Raw genomic sequence first — 25,996 nt, forward strand, 5'->3', positions numbered from 1 at the left:
AAACTGAATGTTGTTTTGAGTCAACTATTTCAAACAGTATGTGAGTGTCAACATTCTGACCTGCTGCACCCTACAGATTATTGGCTCAAGGTCCTGGTCCTGTCTCAAGAACTCCTCTATGGACACCAAGCGGGTATTCTCTAGCTCCTCTTCTACCTCTGACTCCAGTGGTGAAATGCAGAGGGTTCGGAGGGGGTTAGTGTCCTGAGGGTTAAGGAGGTCTGTGATCAGGGCTTTGGGTGGGGTGGGGATGCGCTCAGGTGTCCCGAGCTTGGCACTGGGGTCCTCAATGAACTCTGTGATGGAGGGGAAAGGTCGTATTGTTCCAGGGCTGTCGGTGTCTCTGCGCAGCTCCAACACTGCTGCTGCTGCCGTTTCTGGTGCTGGTGCAGGTTCTGGTTCTGGTACTGCTACTGCTACTGGTGAAGGTTGAGGTGCTGAGTTGGTCGGGGAAGTCACATTAACCTGAAGATGAGAAAGATGATTAATACACTATTCAAACGCACAATATGTAATTTCTGCCTCTAGGGCAAAATAAAAGACGTTTGCCAGAGCAGAGGGAAGAGCCACAATGGATTCTGCTCTCATCCGGAGCAGTTTACTGACTACAGGAGATCTCAGAAATGACATTTTATCTTGGTTTTCTCTTCACTCCTGTTTATCCCCCTGACTGCAGCAGCCATCCAAAGAGGTGAAAACCATTGTCAGGTGTTTATATACAGCAATGTTGATTGCCGACTAGAGCTGGAGGGTGGAAAAAGAAGAGAGAGAACTGGGTTTCTGGTTAGTGCTAAGTTAAGCGAGAGGTTGTGTCCCATTACTCACGAGCTAACGGCTAATGTACAGTAAAGTAATCAGCTGTTTGTGGTAATAAACACTGGCTTATGTAATGCAAATAAGCACAATTATCCTGCGTGAAATTCGCTTTGCTGGTGGCGAACACAAAATTAAACAACCACTATTGCAGATGAAAATCCTACTGACGTAACTCAGTGACAAACGTGCATAGACGAGGTAAAGTTTTAAAGTTTAATTCACTAAGTGTTCACTTAAGTCTCGTTAGCCGACTTCCGACCAAATTAAATGCACCATTACTTGTGTAAACTCATGGATTTGTCTGGGTTTGTTGGAAACATTTTGGATAATGTAAGTACACAACTCAACAAAATATAGAAAAAAATCAAAGGAGTTTTCAAAGTCTGACAATGCGGACCCCCCATATTGCCACGGAGACAGTTGGTTAATTGGCACCATTAAAAGTATGCTGAAGTAGCTCCTTCTTGCGCTGTACACATAACAACTGCAGAAAACCATCACTGGATTACTTTTTTACTAAAGAAAACTTAAAAACAAGATGACTCTCTGGCAAGTTTTGGAAAAGCGTGTTTCTTCTATGATTTCTGAGCAGATTTATGGAAGTGTATTTGGATAATATCAATGATATCCATGGAAAGTCTAAGTCACAAAATTTGAAAATTTGATTTGACAGAGTTATGACTCAGTTATGACTTGCCAATTAAGGCGCTAAGGGTTTTTAACCACCTTAATTGTATCTATGAGCTGTGTGTCACAGCTACTACTGAATGTGTTGATAAGCTGGCCAAACTACAGCAACTAACTTCCTGTTGTTTTTAGAACACTGGCATGTACTTGTCCCTTTCACCTGATGAAGTATCTTTAGTCTCAATTATCTCCCTTTAAACAAACAAACAGTTGTGGTGTCTTAGGAGAATTGCAGAGTGAGGCTTACCACTGGAGTAATAGTGGAGACTACTGGTAATGTGGCCTCACACACAGCCAAGGCAGCAGCAGAAGACGGGTTGGCCCAGGCCTTCACATATGAGGCAGATGAGAGAAGCTCTTCAGAGTGGAGAGCATGAGGAGGGTTGGCAGCAACCTCCACTGTGAGGCCAGTGATGAGTGTGTCTGATGGCAAAGAGCTGGGCAGCATGGAGACTTTGGCAGCAGAGTTCCCGTAGGACGGCGGTGAGGGCAGGTTAGTGGGACCTGCGGGGGGGCAGGTTAGGGCTGGCACAACTGGGGAGGTGATAGCTGGACCCGTCATGATGGCAGGCAGCTTGGAGGGCACATTGACTGGGAAAGAGTCACAGGACTCCCCGTGTGCGGACATGGTGCGGACAGTGAGCTCCTGAGCTGCCTGCAGAGACTGGATCTGAGAGGGGCCCAGCAGGGCACTGCCAGCTGTCGGGGAAGACACCTCCAGCACCTGCGATAGAAGAACGACGGGTATGTCTTTAAAATTCCTCCATCACATTGACATTATAAAACTGCACACATGAGACATAGCTATTTACTCATGTTAAAGCATATCGCGGTTGAAAAGGAATGTTAAAGTCCCACAGAAAGAGCAAAGTTCTTGCCTTTCTCTTGTCAGCATATATGGTGTATCCAGTGACACGGACTCCGTTGGAGGTCCCAGCAGCATCTATAGTGACTGGCAACCAGCTGATGAGGGCAATCCCCGGGGTGGGGCCGTGCTCCAGCTGGACATCCAGAGGAGCATCAGGGGGACCTGCAGGAAGCGAAAGCATCATACCACAGCCAGTGGCAAGCACCAGATAGAGAAATGTTTTTCTATTAATATAGGATCTATATAGATTCACTCTGACTGAAAATAAAACAGTATTTGGAATAGAAATGACATTCATAATAGGCACATGATTCTACTTCTAAAAAAAATGTCATCTAATACTACTTAAGAAATTTAGAAACCATATACCTGCAGTCCCAGACTGTGGGCATGAAACTTAAGCAAATTTCAATGATCATTTAGAGAAATACAACTCAAATCTCATCACAAATATGCATCTTACAGGCCTAACGTGTTCATGAAAAACAAAATATTGTTAACTGGGAGAAGCAGAAAAAAAACTCAACACAACATGAGTGGAAATCTCAGATTGAGCTTCCACATTTACATGGAATTTATATTATTTGAGCTTCTACTCATATCAAATAAAAGGTCACTTTAAGATCAAGAATTTACAAATTTGGCACTCAGCAGGAATACTTGTAGTGCAGTACAGGACGGCATCTGTCATGACAAATCGAGTCACTTATTTTGTTTTCCTTTGAAGCAATGCATTCAGTGCCAAGGTATTTTGGCAATTTGATTAAGTAGAGGCAAGTCAGAGCAGCTCTAAAAAGAAGCTGTCATGAATAAACCTCCACATATGTGAGAAGTACAGACTCACCACTACTGAATGTAAGACATCTTAATTTGTACCATTGGGTTGACACGTAAGCTCTGCTAACTGTAATTTACTGTCCTTGACATGAATAGTGGACTGGACCACCTCATCAACAGGTCCCACATCTACACACCAGCAGTGCAACCATTTATACAATGTCAGTCACTAACACCACAGCCACATGTACAAATCTTTCAAGGAAATTGTATTCTTCACACAAAGGTTTGGAAATCTTGTGAAAAGGTCTCTCTCTCTCTCTCTCTCTCTCTCTCTCTCTCTCTCACACACACACACACAGACACACACACACAATAGAGCTTATACACATAAATCAAATGACTTGAATACATTTTTAGTTGATTATATAAGTTCTTAATTTAGTTTAGGATATGTGATTTTTCTTCCATACTCATTTTTGATGGGAGTACATCAGAGGGTAAGAGTACTTGTGCAATGAATTTTCTCTTTATTTCTGCAAAAGATTTTGACTTGTAATATCGGATGCGTTCATGAGTATCTAAAGCCCTTTTCACACAAAGACTCTGCCTTATCGCCACAATGAAGGCTCGCCTTTACGCCGCCTTTTTTTGTTCACACTAAAAACAAGCAGTGCTGTTTAGCTGTCGGACTGTGAACGCCATCAGATTGACACACCCCTCTTCCGTGCCTCTGGATTAGAGTATCGGTGCATGATTCCCACATGTGAATGGGACTTATGTTGAGCCCAACTATTTTAGTCTTAAATAACCTTTCAATCACAAATCCAATAACAAATACCAAACTTCCAAACTGCAAATTAGAATGGAGAATAATGAATCTTATTAATTCATGATGTGTAAATGTAGTTGGCATGGCACCTTTAAAGAATATCTGCCAGATAAAAGAGTAAATCCTGACCTGCCATCAGTGTGGTGAAGGTGATTGTAGCGCTTCTGTGTTCACGCCGCTCCACAGGTAACTCCCATGGCGTGCGGTGCGGCCGTGCCTCCACTTTGACTGTGTACTGCAGACTGGGCAAGAGGTTATTGAGGCACAGCGAGTAGCAGCCAGCCTTTACCAGCTCACACTCCTCCTCATTCAAAGACACAATGTGCACATAGTTACTGTTGCTGGGCAGCCAGGTCAGGTTGGCAGAGGTGGCGGTGATCCTCTCCACGCGTACCTGCGTGGGCGCCACACAAACGTCCCGACCGACCAGCAAGCTGCAGCGCAGCTGGTCTGAGAGGCCTTTCTCTGTCAGGCTTTGTACTGACACACGGTAGGCCTTGAGGTTAATGTCAAGCCGCTCCAGCACCGCTTTGGTCTGGGAACCGAAGGGCACATTGAGCCGCAGCTCCTGGTCCACATACACATTATAGCTCCACACATTGCCCCACCCAGCCGGCACCAACGGAGGGTCCCAGCCGATGATGATGCTCTTGGCAAGCTGCTTGATGAGGGTGAGCTTACGTGGGTAAGGCACAATGTCCACTCCCACCTCCTCCAAATCCAAGTCCAGGCCGTTGGTGAGGGGGGCTGGGACAGCCAAGGCCGATGCTGGGTCTGAGGGGGCTGAGGCAGGGCCAGAGGCAACAGAGGCCTCTGTCCTTTCTGAGGCGCTGACGCCCATGTGGAGGTGATGCTGGTGGCTGGCACTGTGCAGGCTGCTGTCTAGCAGGGAGTTATGGGACATGTCCCCTGTCACTGGATGGTGAGCGCTCATGACATCGTCATCCGATACACGTTCCACAAAGTTAGAAGGGACCAGCCCTCTCCGTCCGTCCATCAGCTCGCCTGTAAGGAGCCACAGTAAAACACTGAATACCAGGCAAGAACAGAAATATAAAAGTTTAGATGCAACAATATACACTCCACACTCACCTTCATAGAAGCCATCATCATCCATGTCTCCATATACATAGATGTATTCTCCAGCAGTGAGAGGAAGCTCCACTTCAGGGTTGTCATTGGGGCCATCGTATGGATTATAGCTGTCGAAGATTAAGTTATTTTCATCACATATTCAGAGACTGTTGATGTAGTGAGTCAACTATTGTGTCAGTTTAATACTAACCTGTATCTTGCAATGAAAACCTGAAGCTTTGCTGCTCCTCTGCTGGCTGTGTAAGGTGCCGGGGCTACATCAATGTCCAACTCCTCTACTTCACTGGCTGTGTCCACCTGAGAACACCGTGAACACAGGATGAATTGCCTGGACTGCTTACTAAACTAATTCAAAGGGATTTAAAAACACTGTTTTTATTCCTCTGACACAGTAAATCCCCATAAGCAGACATAGTAGAATTGTTGTGAATTAGGTTTTTTTCAGTGCAACTATAAATGTTTTCATATTTTTTCATATATTTTCGAGAAAAAAGGATGCCTTCTTAGAAATCTATGTACTTTAAATACAGATCTAGTTATTGGCTATTACACATGACTGCTCAAGGGAAAATGCTGTGAACAACATTCTTGTTATATGGTGAGTTACTATCAATAACTCGTTGTTAGTAATCACAGAATCACCTCGACACCTGATTCCTAGTTTGATTTCCATTCATGGTGGTTACACACAACACAATAAGAGAGCTTGTGTATTTATAGCTCCCTGGGAAACCTTTTTAAGGATAATCACAATCACAAATACTACTGTATAACCTTCATAATCCACAGTGGCGAGTGGATTATCTCACTAAATATGAGCTTTATCGAACTGTGTGCAGACGAGAGATGAGATTCAAGGACCGTCGACCTCTCTGTCATGTGAAACAAGACACTGAATCTTTGGAGACATGGCACAAGAAAAATACTAAATAATGGCAGCAGATCCAAAGAATGAGCAGAGGGAGCTCTAGCATATTCTGTACTCGCATGAGATGACAGAGAGGTTAAGGAGGGCTTTTTAATCCATTAAATCCACACAATCAATGTGATCGTGCATGGCGGTCTTGGTAATCTTGATGAGCAATCTGCCTGTCTATGTAGAAACAAAGAAAGCAGAAGAGCTGCAGGCAGGAGTCAAGGAATCATGCATTGTGACATAACTTTATCACAAACCTACAAACAGGGCTGCAAATTAAAACTATCCCAGTATTTTAGGTTCAGTGGTAGGTTTGAAGATTTGTACAGTCAGAAATGTGGACTTTGATGCTGAATAGCTTGACTAAAAAACAATAAATTAGATAATATATTTATGGTAATGAAGACCTCACAAATCCAAATGTAAGAATACTGAATGATTTTTAAGGCCCTAATATTTCTAAAATTGCATTAAAGACTTTTTAAGAACCAACAGACACCCTGAAACTGTTATATATTGTGAAAGGTGGTATATACTCTGAAGAATTACCAGTATTGCCTCTTCTTACATGAAAAGTGCATATCATGGACCATTAAGTGCATTCAACTTAACTGAAAGTAGAAGTAGTAACTATATTATATAATCACAATCAGTGCCGTGTTGTCAAACATTATTAATGCGTTAGAATTAAAGTAATAATCTCGAAGATTTTCATCCAAATAAATATCTGTTAAGTCACTATTTATCGCATAATGAGGTAACACAATGATGACTGAGCCTATGGCCCACTGATGAAAGCCCTTGCATTTGCTGTAACACCAAAGATGTACACTGGGTGTTGGTGGTGACTTTCCCGGAAAATATCATAAACGGCGCACCGTCGGCCACTGAGAGTAGGTTTTGTTTGTCCTGGTCTCTGCTGGCGTTGGAAGTAAACGGTTAACGTTACTGTTAGCGGTCATGGCCAAACAAACGAAAAGAAAAGACCAATAACAACGGACAATCAAACTTTAATAAAAGGTGCAAATCACTTTCATGTGGTGTTGTTATGGAGGCGTGGCAAAGCTGCCAACTGACAACTGACTGGTGTCACACAGGCGACACTGGATCTCTGGGAAGCAATTGCCGCTTCCAGAAATTTTCCTGATTGACACTTCACCAGTTCATATCATATACTATTTTTAAATTTCAATACTAGCTTTACCACAGTGACAGTATATGCTCACAGGGAATCACAATATAAAAAAGGAAAAAAGAAAAAGATAAATTTGTGCTGAAATCTCAAAATCTTATTTGTTGTTTTGTCTGCTTTTTGTTTGTCTGTTGTTTGATTAATGTACAAAAACATTGATACAGCATCCCAACTTTTTAGAATCGTGCTTGTGTAACATCAACCTGCCGAGGGACTGCAGATGAAAGCCTTTTTTAAATATGAATCATTCACATCATATTGATTTAAATTAGTGTGTGTTGCCCCTGATAAGTAAAAAATAAAGAATTGATTCTGAAATTAACAAGTGATGCACTATACATCCTCAGGTCTGGTACCTCATGTGTTGGGCTTGATTTGTGCGGACTGAGGTGGGTGTCAGACTTGGGGGTGAGGTGTGCGGTCTCTGACTTGCTGGAGGAAGAGCCTGACTTGCTGACGCTGATGGTGGGCAGCTCTCGGTGTTTGGTGACAGGCGAGCGCTCCACCCTGGACAGCCCTGCGGCGTGGGGGGTGGCCCCCATCCGCAGAGCGGCAGCCACATCTAGCAGGAGAGAGAGAGGAAGAGGATAATACTTAATCCGTGACTTTAGCTGACAGCACCGGCCCTCTCGCTGGTTAACCTGGTTGAGTCCATGAGCAGCTAGGTGGGTGAAGTCACTGATTGACATGCAGGAGGCTCAAGGTTGAACCTGGCTGATTAAACGGTGGAGGAAAAATCCTGTCTCCATCTGTCTGAGGTCAGAGGTCACACTACCTTGTGTCACACCAGCACTGTTACTGTTAAGGGGCTTAGCTGGTTCATTTCACACCGCAGCCCACGAGCACCGACCCTCATGTGATGGAGAGCAGTACAGACAGTGTTGGACTGCGACAGTGTGGGTGGGATGACAGGTTAGAACATGCCATGCTTTTTGTGACAGTGTCCAACACATATCATGAGTGACGGAGAGAGTACCGAGCGGATCATTACCCTCAGGGCAGGAGAGAGAGTCACCTCCCTCGAGACTCCAGAAGGCTATTTCACCCAGGGACACCATATCCCATGAGCCACCAGTGCAGTCTAAAAACACATGAACAGTGTGGGAGAAAAAGCTTGTTGGATACAAACAGTAGGAAAGATTTGGACTAGATTTGCACTGATGTGGCTGCACCCTTACTGTTTAAACTACAAAGTCAACAATGAGAAATCCCTGTATTAAAAGCTGAAAGGATGCATCCCTGACGGGACAGTTTAAAAATGGATTTGGATGCTTTTGAAGGCATTGTGTCCACGAGTGGACTGATGCTGTTGGTCCATATTTCCCAAGCCAGGCTTTGTGCCAGGGCTCATTTGATCTTTTGATGGTAAGATGTACTTTGAAAATGAAAGATTCCAGGAACATTAACAAAGATTATATATTATGAAAGTTAAATATTGGTTTGGTAAGGATTCAAATATAAGATTATCTTGAAACAAAACAGAATAAAGCTAACTGCTTGACTTTATATCTCTTCTTGGTCAATCAGTTAAAGCTGTTTCTTCAAATAGACATGGCTGTGGACACCACTGTGAATTTGGATGTACCAAACTCATTATCACTGACATTTTGCAAATAAGCACTTATATAAGACAACAGATGCAAACTGGCTGCTAGCTAATTCTGGTGCAATTTAATTGTGAGCTGTCCCTGGAAAAATAATGATAAAATACACAGAATATATAAATATGTAGGTAATCATTTTGTGGATATTACAAATAAATCAAAGCAATCCATTTCTTTCACTGGTTTCATCTGGTTGTTAAGAAAAAGCACCATAGAAACCTCTGATGTTCAGCTTATTGTAGCAAAGAATCTATTATGAGCAAAAGCTCCCAACAACTAACATTCTCTTGAATATACAGGTTGTATCTTGGTGTGTGAGGCGTGGCTCACCTCGTTCAGTAGTCAGGCCCACCCCATTGGTCAGAACAGAGAGGCTGGGATTGTTAAGGAGGCTAGAGCCAGCCAGGTCCACCTTCGAGGCCTGCAGTCGAAACTTGTCCAACTCTTGGGACAGCAAGCCAAACTGTTCGCTCTGGCTGCGACATTTCTCCTCCAGATCTCGTACCTTTGACTACACAGGTGGTGCAACAGACAGGGAAGACACATTAGCAATTTACTTTAAATGGGAGAATCCACCTTTCAACACTATTATACTGAATATTGTCAATTTGTAATGAGTAAATGTAAACTTTCAGGGATAAATGTGTGATGAGGTGTTATAGTTTACATGTGTTGATTGCTGCATTTGCTTTTTTAAATACACAAGCAACTGAGGAAAGTAGTTTTTTTAACATAGAGTGTGTGTTTTAAGGTGGATTTGTGTTTTAACACAGTCATGTGGAAGGACCTAACCCTGTGGGCCCTATTTTCATGGCAGCACAACGACCAGCGCAGGCAGCCCTCTTCCTTCATGGTTTCCTAGAGAAGCTGATTCTTCACTCATTGAGCTCTTGTGTCTGGCCAAGGGCACATGTATTAATCCCCACATCCTCCCATCTATTCACAGCACGTTTGTACTTTATGCTGCTGCAAATGCATAAACAAAAAAAGCAGCTGTGCTTGTAGATGCCCACATTGTCTGTGCGTCCAAGAAGAATAGCACTGCGGTTGTCGTTGGTCTGCACAATCAAACAGGGCCGTGTATGTAAAAGTAACCTGTTTTTATGAATTGTCAGTGTCATGCAGAAACCTCTTATGCTTATACAGCCTACAGAACCATGAAACACTGTTTTTATTATTTGATGTGAAATCCAGTTTCACATCTGATCTTACACAGATGTGATTACTCTGGTGGATGGACAGATGTTATGATAAATTATGGCAAACATACAGTAAATACATTGCAGCTCAAGTGAGACATTAACAATACATTATTGAATGAAGTACAGCAATATTAAGTCAGGTTTCTGCAAGACAGACAACATAAACTGTCAGAGAAATATTAGCTCCAAACACAAATGACAAAGAATTAAAGGGTTCATTCAACAGAAAAAGGGCGGCAAATAAAGCTGGGTAGTTTTCTGGTAAGATGGGACACAGGAGTAAAGAACAGAATAGGAGAGGTAGCGTAAGTTATGAGAAGTTATACGTTGTATTTCTGTCTAACACTGCATTTGCTTTAACAAACAGCAAACACTACAGAGGTTTCTCTCAGCCCCACTGAGTTTCTATATGTGGCTGATTTCACTTCAGGTTGCGGTGGGAGTTTCCTGGCAGGCTGATCTGACAAAAGCCTCTGCACGAAACTATCTGAACAACATTTCCTGTTAGCTCGCACCTACGCACAGCCTCGTCTGCAGTCAGTCGTTATCTGGCTACACTGAGCAGAAACTAATACTCATTTACAAATAACAATCCGACTCAGTGATGTGTTCGGTATACTGTACAAAAAAGGAGATGCTACCCTTAATATAAGATCAAATAACAAGCCAGCATGATAAGTGTGCTCAGTGTAGCTGTGCCACACACACACACACACACACACACACACACACATGCTGTTATCTGGCCTCATGTGAATGGCCTGATTTACACACACTTTGGTAACCTACAAAATTGCATCAGCATCAAATGGGCCTCTATGGCAACATGAAGCATTTATAAAAGACTGTTTTACAGTCATTACTGCAGGGCTACTGCTTTAAAAGTACAAAACACAAATTATGTCCAAACTTGGTTAAATTCTGTCAAATTGAAGGATGGTCCTATTTTTATGGTCCTATCTACAGGAGCTAGGGAAGGGTCAGACAGTACCTGCATGCAGTCCAGTGTACTCTGGTTAGCAAAAAGATGACACAAAGGAAAAAAGAATATACCAAAGTAAACACATGCTTGTCAAACAATGAATCTAACAAAGACAAATTATATTAATAAAGTAGAAACACAGCAGTCTGCAAGAAAATCCTGTCAGGAGCCAGAGTCACTAGATTGTGTCTCGGCCCTCAGCAGCCAACATCTGCCTTTTGAACAAACACAAGTACTCTTTTTTTTTACTTTCAAAGCTGTTTTTAACGGATTGCAAAAGGCAGCATGTTGACTTGGCAGCAAAGCTCAGGTTCTCGGGAGGGAGAAAGACTTTCTCCGGGTTTAAATAGAGACAGAAAGTGAGAGAAATAATGCAAGAGGAAGGAAATGAGCATTTTTTTAAAAAAAACAGGAGCAACTATACTCTACCAGCTCCCTCCGCAACACAAGCTGAGTCAACTCCTAAAATAAAATACACACTTCATTTAGGAACAAACTCTCGTAACAAAATGCACAGTGTGAAAAACCGAGCACAGACAGCACACGTATACAGTCACCAAGTGTGGGTGATGAAATCTTTGAGGTTTAGTCGAAGCTCTGAAGTTGTTTTTTTTTTTTTTCATCGTTCAAAACTAGCAGCCAATCACACAGACGGGGGCTTCAACTGTCACCGACTGTCTGGATTCATTTTGAATTCAAAGTGCGTTACACTCACACTGAGAGCAACTATAAACGTCACACAGCAGCAGAGAAGCCATCTGCTCAAACGGTTTTCCAGCCCCATGAAGTGCTACAAAAGTGGAAGTATGTTCTGCAACAGCTTCTCTGCCAGGTGTTTGAATAAGAATAAAGAGCCCATTGTGCTGTATGTCTATGTTGCTTCAGTGGCAATGGGAGGTCTTGTGTCTACAAAGAACAGGGAGATAATCAAATATTTATACTCCTTTTGCTTGATGTTAGAGAGATAAGAAACACCTTGAATAATGAATTAGATTTTATCTCGACAGACAGGAATTCACTAGTGCAAGACAGAAATACTGAGGAAGTCTGAACAACACTCCTCCTCTTACTCATGCCAAGCCTGAGTGAATTCATTTCCACTCTCTTGTGTGACTGTAATAAACACTGGCACCTTTGATTTATGTTCTGGGAAGTCATCCTAAAGTCTTGAAAGCAACTCAGGGCTTTACTGTGTGGCAATAAAGGCACTACACGGGATAAAAAGTAATGTTTTTGCTGAGTTGTCACAGTAGTGTAATACACACTCACCTCCAGCATCTGAACCACTCCCTCATGCTCCCTCTTGGCGAATAACTGAGCCTGACGATTAAAAAGACAATAAAGTCAGTGTAATGTTGGTTGTTTGCTCGTAAAAATCAAATTTACATCACGACAAGCTTCCTTGACAAAACTCGTTTTATCGGTGCCAAAAGGTTGCCTCCTGCTGGACAAAGCCTCCAATTTTCCAGACAGCAGCCTCAGGGAAATGATGGTTTGATTTTAGCAAGTCAAATGTATATGTCAGGTGCCCAGGCTGTGGTTCTTACCCGCTGTAACCGCTTGATTTCATCCTGTTTGAACTTAAGGATAGCCAGTGCCTGCTCATGTTCCAATTCCAGCTGCTGCCTTCGCTCGGCGACCTCTCGCATATGCTATAAAAGAACGAAAGGCCATTTTTTCAAGCAGCATGGTAAGGAGTTAAAAATTAAAATATAATCTGTGTTCTGTATCTGAGCCCAGCGGTACAGTACCTTTAGGACCTGCTCTAGGTTCTCCAGTTTGGCACGGAGTCTCTGGTTCTCCTCGAGAACTGAATTGTGTCGAGCGGTCACTTCAGAGAGATCTTCCCTCAGCTCCTCATTCTCAGCCCGAGTCTGAGAAACAACAGCAGGTTAATGGACGACTGGATCATTTTGTAGGAATATCACAGTTCTTGGATCCAGTTTCATAGTTTTGGTCATCATTCTTTATTATTTTGAGATTTTACTTCATAGCAACATGAAACTTAAGATGACTTTTCTTGACTGACTTCCTAGATTCCCAGATCACAAGATATTTTGATAATCCATTAGTTTCAGTTATTTTTCAATTAAAAAAAAAAAAAAATTCTCTGACTATAGCTTCTTAAATGAGAATATTTGCTAGTTTCTTTACTCCTCTATGACAGTAAACTGAATATCTTTGGGTTTTACAGAAAACAAGACATTTAAGGATGTCATCTTGAGCTTTCGACAACAAAACAACTATCAGTTGAGAAAGTAATTTACAGATTAATTGACAGATTCATATCAAAATAAATATTAGTTGCAATCCCAGTTGGTGAGTAAAATATTATTACAACTGACAGCTACAATTGCCAAAAACTATGAAATTGAGACCCACTTTGCGGTATTTGAAGGCGCTCAACACTGACCTGGTCGAGCAGCTGTGCCTTCCTCCTGAGGAGATCTGCCTCCTCCTTTAGTTGCTCATTTTTGCCTCGCTCATCCTCAAGCTGGCTCTCCTGTTACCAAACCACAAGACAACATTCAGATCAAGTTGAGGAAATCCATGTCTTCCAAGTCCATTGTTATATCCACTACGGTAATGCGTAAACCAGACTGGAGCGTCGCCAGAGACCATGTGAGGAGAGAAATACTGGAGTGAGAAGATAGCTTACCAAATCCAGACATCTCTTCTGTCGCTTCTTTACTTCATGCTCAAGGTTTTCACATTCTTTTCTCTTCTTGCTCAGCTCACTTTCCTAAACCGACAATGACAACAAAGCAGAGATAGTTACACTGAAACCTTATTTTGAAATCTGACATGGCTCTGAAACTACATGTAATTCCTAGCATGGTTTCAAACAGAACAAACTAGCAAACAAAGAGCAGGATATACTGCAAAGGAGCAAAAAAACACATAAAACAATCTGTACTATAATGTCAAAAGATTTGCATTTACTGTATATTTTGCAATGCGGAATACATTGGCTTTGGTTTCCATATTGACCTCTGACACGGCGGCAATGAGGTATTACAAAGCTTAGCATCCTTTAATTATTCTAAATGCAGCTTACATGCAGGACCAGCATAGGAGAAATCAGCTTATTTCAGCATGGCCACAGGACCTCAATCAAGTATTACCACTGTGACTGTGTGGGGGGAGGCTGCACAACAGACAGGCTAATTGTAGACCACCAGCAGCTGACTGGAGAACTCACCAGTGATGACACAGCAAGGCAATAACGATAATTAAACTGCAATCTGTGGTCTGATTTGCTTGATTGTGTATCAGTCACAGCTTTAAAGGCCTAAATAATGCATATCAAGCGGGAATGTTCTGTTGTGAAGTCGATTCAGGACTTTGAAGCTAAATTAACAGCACTGATTGGAACTCAAATGTTCTGTCAGCTGTTTCACAATCATTAAAGACACATTTCACTGAACTGTTCATTTGCTGGGGCTCTAAGTTCATTTTTGTTTTTCAGATTTTTCTCCCAGAGTTTCTTCTCTTCACTTTCCTAACCTTTGAAACAACTCGGTTAAACAGGTGCAATGAGCCTGCAGGTGATATATTATGTATCCTTGTATTCCCTGTAGAAAAAAAATATATAAAGTCGTCAGCCATGCTAGAAGCTGAAAAGTGAAGGGATCACTAAAGTTATTGAAATTCATCCTCTGGGCACCATGAATGGCTGTACCATCATGGCAATCCAAACCCCAGCTGTTGAGATTTCTCAGTTCGGCCCAAAGCAGTGGACTGACCGACATTGCTAGCGTGGCTAAAAATATGAGCTGCTTTCTTTATGAGCTAACATTATATCTGGGGCAGCTCAGTGTTTACTCAGCTGATGTGCTTTGTCCTAAATCTGTAAGTCATTTAACTCATCTCACACATCCAACTTTTTTCCCATGACTCAGTCATGCTCTATGAAAGACAGCATGTTAGTCTATGGTGGGAGGTTAAAATCGATTTAACAAACCCAAACATGAAAACCTTGAAGGTACATTTAAGCTATTTTCACCATGTCCCCCTTTAAACTAAACTCCCTGAAAAAAATTAAAAGGTATCATGTTGACTTAGTTTAGTTTGTTAGCATGCTAACATTTGCTAATGAGCACTAAACACAAGAACAATTGAGGCAGAAGGGGATGTCATTAGTTTTGCAAGTATTTGGTCATAACCCAAAGTACTGTGTAGATGACAATTTTGACTGGATGATGGTGCAAGATGAAAAGTCTAGAGTTCACTTAAGTTATTACATTCATCCTCAGGGCACTATTTCATTGTAATCCGACCCTCAGCTTTTGAGATATTTCAGTCTGGACCAATGATGTCAACTGTCCGATGTTGCTAAAAATATCACCCGCATTCTTTCTGGGCTAACATTGTTTCTGGGGCAGCTCAGTGTTTACTCAGCTGATGTGCTTTGTCCTAAATCTATAAGTCATTTAAATCATCCAAGACATCCCACTGTAATATCCCACTTTTTTCCCATGACTAAGTCAAGCTTAATGGAAGATAACATGTTACTCTATGGTAGAAGGTCAAGATCCATTTAACGAACCAAACACATAAACCTTCAAGCCACATTTTAGCTGTTTTCACCATGTCCTTTTTTTGAAGTTAAAATAAATTCAGTTACTCCCTTGTGCAGCCCGACTGCGGCTTCAGTTTCAATGTAATGATGAACAGCAGAACACAGTAAGTTAAATTATATACTTGCTCATTCCCTTCAGAATGTTGCAGCTTTAATTAGGACTTTAGTAAAATCACAAAGCTGCGTGTACAGAAATTATACATATGAGCAAATCATACATTTTGGAGAGGAGAATTTAAAAACAGCAAATCACTTCACACATCACATTAATTTTGTCTTCTTCTCACTATCATAAAATTGCACTCCCAGCTGACACATCAGTGAGAGTACAGAGGGAAGCGCAGGCATGATCATAATGGACACAAATCGGTCATGAAAACACAATAATTGCATGGCTCAGTGACGGGAGGAGAAGACGAGCAGCCTGTGACTGATACTATTGCTACTCTGTTATCAGTTCACTGCATATTGTTTGTAGTTTTTTTTTTTTTTTTAAATTATAGCTAATGTGATGTACAATGTCAATGCCCTTACTATGAACAACACAACATCAATTGATTTCTGGAAACTCCACTTTTCTTCCTAACAAACACAGTCGATACAGAGCTGAGAGGGAATATGCTCTTAAGCCATGAGACCCACTTGTACAGTCAGCAAGGGCAATGTGCTACTGTTCTGCTTCCAAGGGACGCGATCAAAATAATCCCTGCATTGCATAACAAATCTGACCATAGTTTTTCTTTCAGTGGCCCAGAGCTGAAGTCACAGCACTGAATTAAAGCTTCATTTTTACATGCAAATACAAAGTGGATAGCAAAGCTAGAGACCTGTACAATATGCAGTTATTGCTGCTTACAAGTGCGTAGGACTCTCATGAATGAAGGAAAGGACTGATTGGGAATCTGGGCCAGTGATATGTAGTTACCTCTGCATTACTAACCCTTTAATTTAAGCAATAACCATAACGGGTGCATTCTATTCAATTATGTTGAATAATATTAGGAGTATTAGCAAATCGCCTAGATGTTCATTTTAAACTGGACTTCAAACAGAAAAAACACAAATGTGGCACTTTAGCGCTGAAAAACCTGACGCACTGATGTGGTTTGAATGTTTGGCTACATGATACTGTCATGATAAAGTATCAGCTGATTGATTAGATTTAGGGAAATAAAATACTTGCTTAGCTTTAGGCAACAAAAAATACTTGGTTAGGTTTAGGAAAACACAGTTTGAGCTAGAGCCCTTTCACAAAGTTAAACACATGTTTCAAAAGATAACTTTCTGGCCTTTTTCCATGACATTACAAAAACATGACTGGTCAGTTTCCATGATGTCCCAGGAGCAACATTAATTATGATGTTAAAGGGACAACACCAACATGGCGATACCAGATAGTGAGTACTACTAGATGCTCTCACCAGAAACTGTAGGCGCTGCTCCTCTGTGTGCTCCTCCTGATGGGAGGGGGTCGGGCTGAGGCCCGGTTGGGGCGTCACTCGCAGCCCCGACTCCTCCTCCTCTCCGGGAGTCTTCTCACACCTGGATGGAGCTTCATCTAATACCACACACGGGGTCCCTCCTACAACCTGACGGGGACAAAGATAAAATGGTAAATGGACTTGCATTTATATCGTGCTTTAATCATCTTCTGACCACTCAAAGCACTTCACAACATTCACACACTCATTCACACACTGATGGAAAAGCCAATGGGAGGAATTTGGGGTTCAGTTTCTTGCCCGAGGAGTCTCGGACATGCACACATTTGGCGTTATCCATCCAACCAGTCATTTTACAATTACAGAGGTAATCTTCAAAAGTCAAGATCCAAAAAACTTTAAACTGAAAAGCTTCCGTTTTAATCTTAAAAACATGACCAACTACTGGGAAGAGAGGAGATACATGACTGCTATACTGTACAGTAACCCGTCACATTACACCCCCCGCTGTGGGTGAGGGATTAGCAGCAAGCCTCCTTCCCAGTGGTCCGACTACAATCAATGAATAATCCAGGGGGAATCCCTGCAGCCTGTAACATGACTAGAACACATCAGCAGGAAGCCTGTCCCTTCTAATTAGATGGGCTGTAGCGACTTCAATGTTTCACAGTAGGCTACTTTTCTGAACTAATTATTGTTGTGCATTCATCTTCATAAATTGTATGATTTGTCTAACGTGGATCCAGGTGGGGGACAGGATGACATTGGTTAAAGGTTAAGAGTCAGGAATCAGTATCTAATTTTAGAGCAAACCTACTTATGCTCAGAGTAGAACTGTGCTAGTGCAGCCAAGGCCATGACCCAATAACAGGATCAAAGGCGCTCTGCCACGTGCTGTGAAGGGGATCACTCCTTTACACTCTCCTCTCTTTTACATTGTTAGTAACTTAAGGGCATATCACTCTAAGCTTCAGGCACAGCTTCTACATGGCATTGTCAGAACACAGCATGGACAGATTTATGTATACTGTACTAGAGCTGCAACGATTAATCTATCATTTTTTTATACATTAATTAATCACCAAATGTTTTGATATTTTATTGTTTTAAGTACTTTTAAAGACAAAATAAGTTATTTATTTTTTCTGACTGTGTGACCACACAATTACCGCCTTGCGCTTGTATGACTCTGTGCATCAGCCAAGTTCTGTTCCTGAGCTGTGCCATTGAATAATGGGCAGAACATTTTCTTTCTTTGCTCATGCTCAGTCATCCTCACCAAAACTCAAGAAGTAGCCTAGCTTATTGTAAACACGATGCGTGTGTTTACATCTCTTATGTTTCACCATCCAACTGGTTCAGCTGTAAGGAACATAGAGAAACACAAAACTGTTCATTTAGCGACCATTATAACAGTTTGTTTTAGATTTCTCTATTCACATAACATAAGTGCCGCTCCTTCATGCTGTAGATGCATATGACACAAGAATTCATCTATGCAATTACAGTGGAATAGCTGAAGACTATATATCAATGCATCCTCAAAACATTGAATCTATCATGTTGGAATAGAGATACTCTGCAGAGGCTAAGAGAGAGAGCTCAATCTCATTATAGTTTTAGTAGGAAACCAAAACACAACAAGAGTTCTGACCTGGTTGGAAAAGAGTGCTTTTCTTTTGGCTGATATGCATCACCACAAAACTGTCTGTAAAACCAACCTGGCTATATCAGGCAGAATGGCCTCTATGGAAGACAACCCAACTATAAACTATATATACCAAGAAAACACTCCCAGCATCTTTTAAATCTATGAATAAAAATCATATGAAAGTTTTCTAGCAGCACACTGTTGAATATTTGTAAATGGTTGTTAAACATGCAGGTGCTTAATGCTGTAAGCTTGTATTCCTTTAACACATAAAGCAGCTCGCATCAAAGAGAGTGATGGTTTGTTGTCTCTAAGATGTATGTTCAAGCATCACTGCAGATACAGACGACCTCAATATGGGCTGATAACTCACTGATAACTGTTCAGCACCAAATCAGGCGCATGTCTGTGAAGTTAAGTGATTCCCTGGTTTATCTTTTGGATAGCAGACCAGATGGTGTTAGTAGTGGTGACGAAAGGCCAGCAGGAGGCACTAATTCCATTGGCCCCTGTACAAAAACGGTGCATAGCAATGAGGGCTCTGAACTTGATTTCTCTGCTCCTGATTCCTGTTGGTGGTCATTAAAGATCCCCTCACATCCATCATCCATGCCTGGTGAGCCCAGCATCCGGGCGAAATGCCCACTTTTGTATTTGGTCAGTCAGGCTTAAACCAGTCCTTCTTCTTGTGACTCTTGATTAGCTTGTAGCACTTCGTACCCATTGAGTAGACTGGATTAAGTGCTGCTACAATCTGGCAAGGTGGGAGTGACATTTAAGTGGTGGCCAAGTTAAGATCCCAATGCAAACCCCATCCTGTCATTAGTTTTCCCATAGTGTGCATTAAGTGAACCAGATTTAGCATTACAATTTCTACCACAGGTGCAGTCTAGGAGAATCCAAACGTTTTATACCATTTCTTAGAGGTAATTAATCGTTCCAAGTTGGAAATACAGTCAAGAAGATGACATATTTTCATAAAACTACCCAGTGACGACACACTGCAATCAGTATGACGTATATTGCAGGTCAAATCCTTCAAAAGAGCAATCCTTTGTGCAAAGGGAATGTGAGAGCTCACAATGATGAGTTCAAAGCAAACATAATCAGCGTTCAGGCGACGTGTGATATAATACTGGCATGGTTTTGACGAATGAGCACAGAGGGGGTATATTACGTAATGTCTCATTTATACAATGTTGGGAGGAATAAAGGGACTGTCATAGAGAGCATTAGACCGAGGCTTAGGCTTTTATGAATCATTTCAAAGGTTTATGTGCCAACACACTAACCTAACAAAACTCAGTGTGACCTGACAAGCTGTGCATGCACCTGGTCATGGTGTAGTGTGTAATTATCATATGGAGAATTGAGAGAAAAGATCAACTGAGTCAAATGCTTCAAAAAATCCAACCAACATGCCTGAGCGAAAACATTGATGCAATTTGACATGTTGCAGTCTCACATACAGTCGCAAAAATATAATATGTTTAGAAACAAAATGAAGGTTTAAACGTTTTTGGCACTTTGTGTTATTGCTTAACTATTAGCAGATGAATATTTTTATTTAGTGTTATTGCACAGCTAGAGCTGTAAGATGAGGTGTTGAGGATGTGCATAAATGAAGAATACCTTTCTTTTTACATTACTTATGGGCCCATGTGGCATTCCTGTCACCACTTCACAGTGTCTAAAGTCAAGCCATGTCTCGACTATAATACAGTCCCTTTCTAGTAAAAATCTGACAAATACATACAGGTGTTTGAATGATTTGATTATGAATTTTGATTTAATGAAATCTCATTAAATATTCAGTTAATTAATTTATTTAATTATCCTGCAAAAAAGGATATAAACATCCTTCAGATCATCAAATTCATCTGAAACCAGTAAAGGGACAAATCACAAGCTGTTTCAGTCCTACCACTCAACAGAGGAAATGTCCATTACCTTTAACTACAGTATGTTATATTTCTAAAGGGTGAATCATGTCAGAGCTTGAGGGTTTAGGGTTAGGGGATAGGCCACATTTGTTGAGAACCACTCAGCCTATGGTCTATAATGTACTTTTAATAGATACATTATCTGGTGTTGGCATGTAATTGGCATAAACTGACTACAGTCTATTAGGGTTTTAATGAGTTACCATCTCTAAGAAACCATAACAAATAGTTGCAGCTGCCTTCTGCAGAAATAATAACATCGGAACAATTATTATAAATCCCACTCTCCTTCAAGGGAATAATGATAGTTTAAAGAATGGTTCAGACAGCAGTTATTTTGCATACGTGGTTTTGTTTACATTTTGCATGTTTTTTTTTTTTGAGGCCTTATAAAATAAGTATATAGCTGGTATAGCTTCAAGTATAACAGTTTGAGCCTTTTAAAGGACTGAATTCCATTAAATTACAAGTATGATCAATAGCACACACGGAGATATTGTGCAAATATCATACCAGAATGTTTTCCTCATTTTGCACAGTATTAATATTAATACCATTTCTGCACAGTGAGCAGCAAACTAAATCATTCATGAAAATAATTTAGCAGGACAATATATTATATAACATATTTAGGCTGAATGAGGAGCTGGAATGGTAAAATCAGAGGAACATAATATCTCCTGGCATGCAAATTAATTGTATTTAAATAGAGGAACATATTTTACTGGAAGGGGCCCTAATTTACCAGTCAATATGTTGACTGGTAAATTGTATGTATAGTTTTTATTTTATAGTTTTATGTATTTATTTTTATTTATATGGATTATAAAATGTTTAAAATTTATAGCAGTGTATATAAGCTTTAACATTTTAAGTGCATATCTGTTTTCTATAAAGGACAGTGTTCTACATCAGGCTGTCATACCATATAAATGTATAATCAAAGACATTTTGGCATTGAGGAACAGCTCCAGCTGACTGAATGCTTGTTCACTTCCTACATTCACTTGTCATCTTATTTAAGTGTAGGTTTCCATTTAAATTTCACCGACTACACCAATTTTTCTGTATATTGTTTGGCTTGACTGGGTTATGACAGGCAGGACAACAGGTCCCAATGCAACATCCGAGAACACAAGCATTTGTTTAAACTATGAAAATACAGAAATCAAAAAAGTGCTCTCCTGTCTATCTCTACATCTGTGCTCTTTGCAAAAGCACATGTTCAGTGTGGCATGATGAACAGACTTCTTTCTGAAAATTTAAATGTTCATGATATTGGCTGTTGTTGTGTATATTTGCTACATGTGATCGCTGGCACAGTAAAAAAATACTTCACGTCTCTTAAAGAAATGAATGGGACTGACAAAACTGATCTGAATAAATTGTACATGTATCACAACATAATAATTGAAGTAATAATGATTGAAAATATTAAGTAAATACTCAAATCCTGCTTGATGTTTAAAGACAGACATATCATTATCAATAACTGTCCTGATGCAGGATGCAGACACGTCTGCCACAGCAGGTCACTGTCTGTGTTTTTGTCTGATGAGGTCCTCGCTCAGAGGCTCACCTCTATTTGCACTTTGCGTCACACAGTGAGGTGCCGTTGTGTACACCTCGCAATGATGTGGTCCATGTACACTAAAGGATCAAGTACACCTTGGGCCCATGCGTACTAAAGCAGGGTCAGATCCCATTCAGCAGGCCCTGAATGCCATAAGCACATTGGTGTAATCCCTGCAGACTACTGAAACGGGTAACTGGATCACTTCTTTTAAAAGCACCTTAATGGATTGGCCTGGCCGTTGATTTTCTTTTTTAATACGGAGCATATCGATGTCCACCAATCAAACGCTCTACCACCCTGTCACTAAGTCGGCCTGTCTAAATTCTACATCTGGAAGCTCCAAACATGACTGTTATAAAACTGGGTTCCTGACAGGCTGCCCTTGACTAGGCCTCATACATGTCCCGTCTTTCTAATTTGTAAGAAAGTGGCGGTCCATCACAGATAGGGGTGGGATTTACAACGGATTTACTGAAATGAATATTAAAAAACAACAGCTATGAGACCTAAAAGAGAAATCCCTTTAGCTGCAAGTCATATTGTTACACTAACATGGGGCATGCAACATACTAATAATCTTTCAGAATAAGCCGGTGCTTTTAATATCTAACACAAATGCAACACTCACTGCCTTGAGCCAAGTCTCTCGCACTCCCGATTCGTCATGACACTGATTAGTTTTCAGTGTTAAGTCTCAACTTTGAGTCCTGCACGGCTTCTGTCTCACATCCAAGCAGACACATATGAGGTTCGCCAAGGAGATCTACGCTGCAGAGCACTGAGACAAGAAAACTCAAAATATGACCTACCCCTTTCGTGTGATCTGTGGCAACGTCAAGGAATCCCTTGGCCTGCTAGTTATCCAGAGCAGGGCGAGATAGAAAAGTCTTTAGTGCGGCTGGAGTCTTACCTACCACCCAAAACCCTCTCACCGCTGCCACAGCAACAGAGAGCGGATTACTGGACTGTACCATTCTGTTGTTAGAGGGGATTAGAGTTCACACAACATGGCCCCTTTCTGGGTGTGCGCGTGCCACTGGTAGTGCGTGTGTGCGTCCCACAAACGGGAGATTACCACAATCGGCATTCTCATTTGAGCTTCACAGGCAGAGAATTTACTCAACTTCTCAGGAGAATTTCAAAAAACAAACTACAAATAAGATGTATGTCTTTAAGTGATGTAAACTGACACAGATATTGTATCTTTAGAATATACCTCTCATGTGCTCAATTTACTTCTCTATGACAGATGTTCAGTGGTGTCTCTAACTAATTTTCACAATTACAAATAAAGTTCTTCTCTGCATTATGTAACCTATTCCTATATTTATGATATATGTAAATTTTTTGTTTCATTTTCTGCCCAGTGATTCATTCATCTTATCTTAGTTTCTAAGAACTGAATGGAGAGAAGATCAGTATTACATGCAGAGAGGATCAGAGAGTGTGACTTTAGTATCTTTGATCAGGCCCAAGTTCAAGACAGGGAATCATCTCATTATGGCTTGTGGCAGATTAGTATTGGGTCCAACGACAAGCCATTATATAACGCTGCAAAACGGCCTCACTGCCAACATAAACATACACTAAAGCTCAGTGGGCTGAATTTTACATTACCACACAACGTCTAACTCAATCTGTACTGCGGTACCAACGCCACGATTTTAAAAAATGGTATGGTCTGTGTTTGTAATCACATACTTAACCTCAAATAAACTGACCGGTATCATCATACCAGTTTTTCAGTGTTACGGCTTTCTACACTGACTTAATTATGCAGTATATGCATAATTTTAAGGGGTGTCATAATTCTCCAAATCTTAAAGTCCTTGTTTTATTTAAAGGTCAAGATTAGAAAGATAGAAATTCAGTTTGTCCCAAGTTCATTTTCATGAATTACTGACGGGTAAACCCTCTTCCAAAACAAGTCAATATAGGATCACTGAAAAAGAAAATAAGAGTTACAATAGTTTATAAAAGTTACCTTTGTGCCAGTCAGTTTAGGGTATTTGTGCACATAAGTACCTGGAGGTGCAGCTGCAGGCTATTAGTAAGCTGGCTGTTGTTTTCTTTTCTTCAATAGGCTCCCAAAAATACTGGGAGATGTGCCAATCCCACTTTTGATTTCAATGATCAATACTGATAGCTCATTTTGATTAATTTTTCATTTAAAATCCCAACCATTACATTTTGTTGTAATTTTTATCTTTTTATTTTAAAAACTACACGGCAAGGGAATTTGTTTAGCCATTGCTCTTTTGATCTCACGTCGAAAGTTACAGTTGATTTGATTTCATCAGTTTTAGTGAACATATACACGGTTCACTTATTAATGTCACTTAGGACCAACAGGGGTCAGTGTAGAGATGTGTTCTGATATGAGGGGATGACTCTACCTTCTTTTCCCCTTCCTCCCCCTCCTCCTCCTCCTCCTCTTCCTCAATTTGCCCACACTTTTCTGGGCCACCGGGGTCAGGACTGTGGTTGTGCTGCTGACTGGATGATGTGACCGACAGCTGTCTCTGGAGCCGCAGCACCTCCCTCTGAGACTCCCTGAGAAGCCTCTCGAATTCCACTCTGCCAGATGGAACAGGGGAGCCCTGCACAGACACAAGCATCAAAGGCAGCTGTAAGACATTAACGTCATCAAATATGCACATTATTGTTTTGAACTAACATTTTTAAACTACATCCCATGTACTAAACTAAATTAAAGACTGATAATCTTAATCAATAATATATGTACTCATGTGCAATTTGATCTAAAACTGGCCTATACATCTGTATGCAACTTAAAACAGACTTCAACACAATCTAAACTTGTGTTTAACAAATTCCTATGTATTAAAACAGTAGTAAATATAGAGAGGAGGCACTGCATAACTTAACACAACAACAAGCAGTAAATCTGATTCGGGGTCATGGATATAAAAATATCTGAGTCATCTAATATGGACATATTTAAAGTTTTCCATTTCAAGTTCAAGTCCTATTAAAGACCACTTCTCCCTCCCTCCCTGTCACCTCATCACATTGTGAAAATGTGTTTCAGTTGAACATAGGATGCAGCACAGACTCCCTAGATCAATGCACAGCTCACCCTTTAAGACCCTTAATTCTTAAACACAGCATATGTTCACATTCAGAATAATGAGCTCCTAAGTCACTGGACCAGTAATTAAAAACAGGCACTTAGGAAGGCAGCCTATTCCTGCACTGTCATCTAGTCATCAGCAGTGACGCAGCCTTTGTAATACGGGCTTAGGAGGGAGTTAGGATGAGTAGTACCTGTGTTGTCCAGCAGAGAGCGAGCTTGTGGCATTATGAGCCTGTGGCAGGGCTGATGAGCAGGGTTAGAGGGAGCAAATCAGTGAGCACAGTTCAATGAGGGCTGAGTAAACTAATTGTGTTATAAATACCTTAGTGGTGCCCAGCCGTGCCTCCAGCTCTCTGCACTCTTTCTGTAGGGCAGCGATCTCTTTATCCTTACACAGCAGTGCATCGGCATGCTGGGCAAGGTCACGCGCTCGCTGACGGGCAAACGCCCTCTTGTACTGTTCCACTGACCCGGGTCTCATCAGTGATGGGGAGTTCACCTTCACAAAAGCAAGAAGGAAATATGTATTAATCACCAAACAGGAGAGCAATTGAATTATGGGTAATGTAGGTGCCAGGTTTTGAAAGGAAGAAGAATGTGTGAGATAAAAGGGCCGATATCTCTGGGTCTGATGTATTGGATTTGATCATTTGTTTTTAAACTGTCCATAACGAGTCCAACGGAGTGCAATGCCAGTGGACTGTTTTTAAAACCTGACACCTACTTTACCTACA

General features: G+C 41.0%; 1 protein-coding gene across 1 annotated transcript in view; it reads right to left on the reverse strand.

The window, feature by feature from the left end:
- The window catches only part of tspoap1 (TSPO associated protein 1), a 68,549-nt gene that overhangs the window by 13,983 nt on the left and 28,570 nt on the right, over positions 1–25,996 (reverse strand). Inside the window, exons 4-19 of the mRNA XM_073479838.1 lie at positions 25,585–25,761; positions 24,562–24,765; positions 13,631–13,705; positions 13,385–13,474; positions 12,723–12,845; positions 12,519–12,623; positions 12,241–12,291; positions 11,401–11,433; positions 9,118–9,298; positions 7,540–7,745; positions 5,266–5,372; positions 5,073–5,182; positions 4,110–4,985; positions 2,382–2,533; positions 1,751–2,227; positions 61–465 (exon numbers count right to left, since the gene is read on the reverse strand). Of these exons, the coding sequence (XP_073335939.1) occupies positions 61–465; positions 1,751–2,227; positions 2,382–2,533; positions 4,110–4,985; positions 5,073–5,182; positions 5,266–5,372; positions 7,540–7,745; positions 9,118–9,298; positions 11,401–11,433; positions 12,241–12,291; positions 12,519–12,623; positions 12,723–12,845; positions 13,385–13,474; positions 13,631–13,705; positions 24,562–24,765; positions 25,585–25,761 (3,372 nt within the window). The remainder of the gene's footprint in view (positions 1–60; positions 466–1,750; positions 2,228–2,381; positions 2,534–4,109; positions 4,986–5,072; positions 5,183–5,265; positions 5,373–7,539; positions 7,746–9,117; positions 9,299–11,400; positions 11,434–12,240; positions 12,292–12,518; positions 12,624–12,722; positions 12,846–13,384; positions 13,475–13,630; positions 13,706–24,561; positions 24,766–25,584; positions 25,762–25,996) is intronic.

The sequence above is a fragment of the Pagrus major genome, chromosome 13 (genome assembly GCF_040436345.1).
Source record: "Pagrus major chromosome 13, Pma_NU_1.0".
Classification (NCBI taxonomy): domain Eukaryota; kingdom Metazoa; phylum Chordata; class Actinopteri; order Spariformes; family Sparidae; genus Pagrus; species Pagrus major.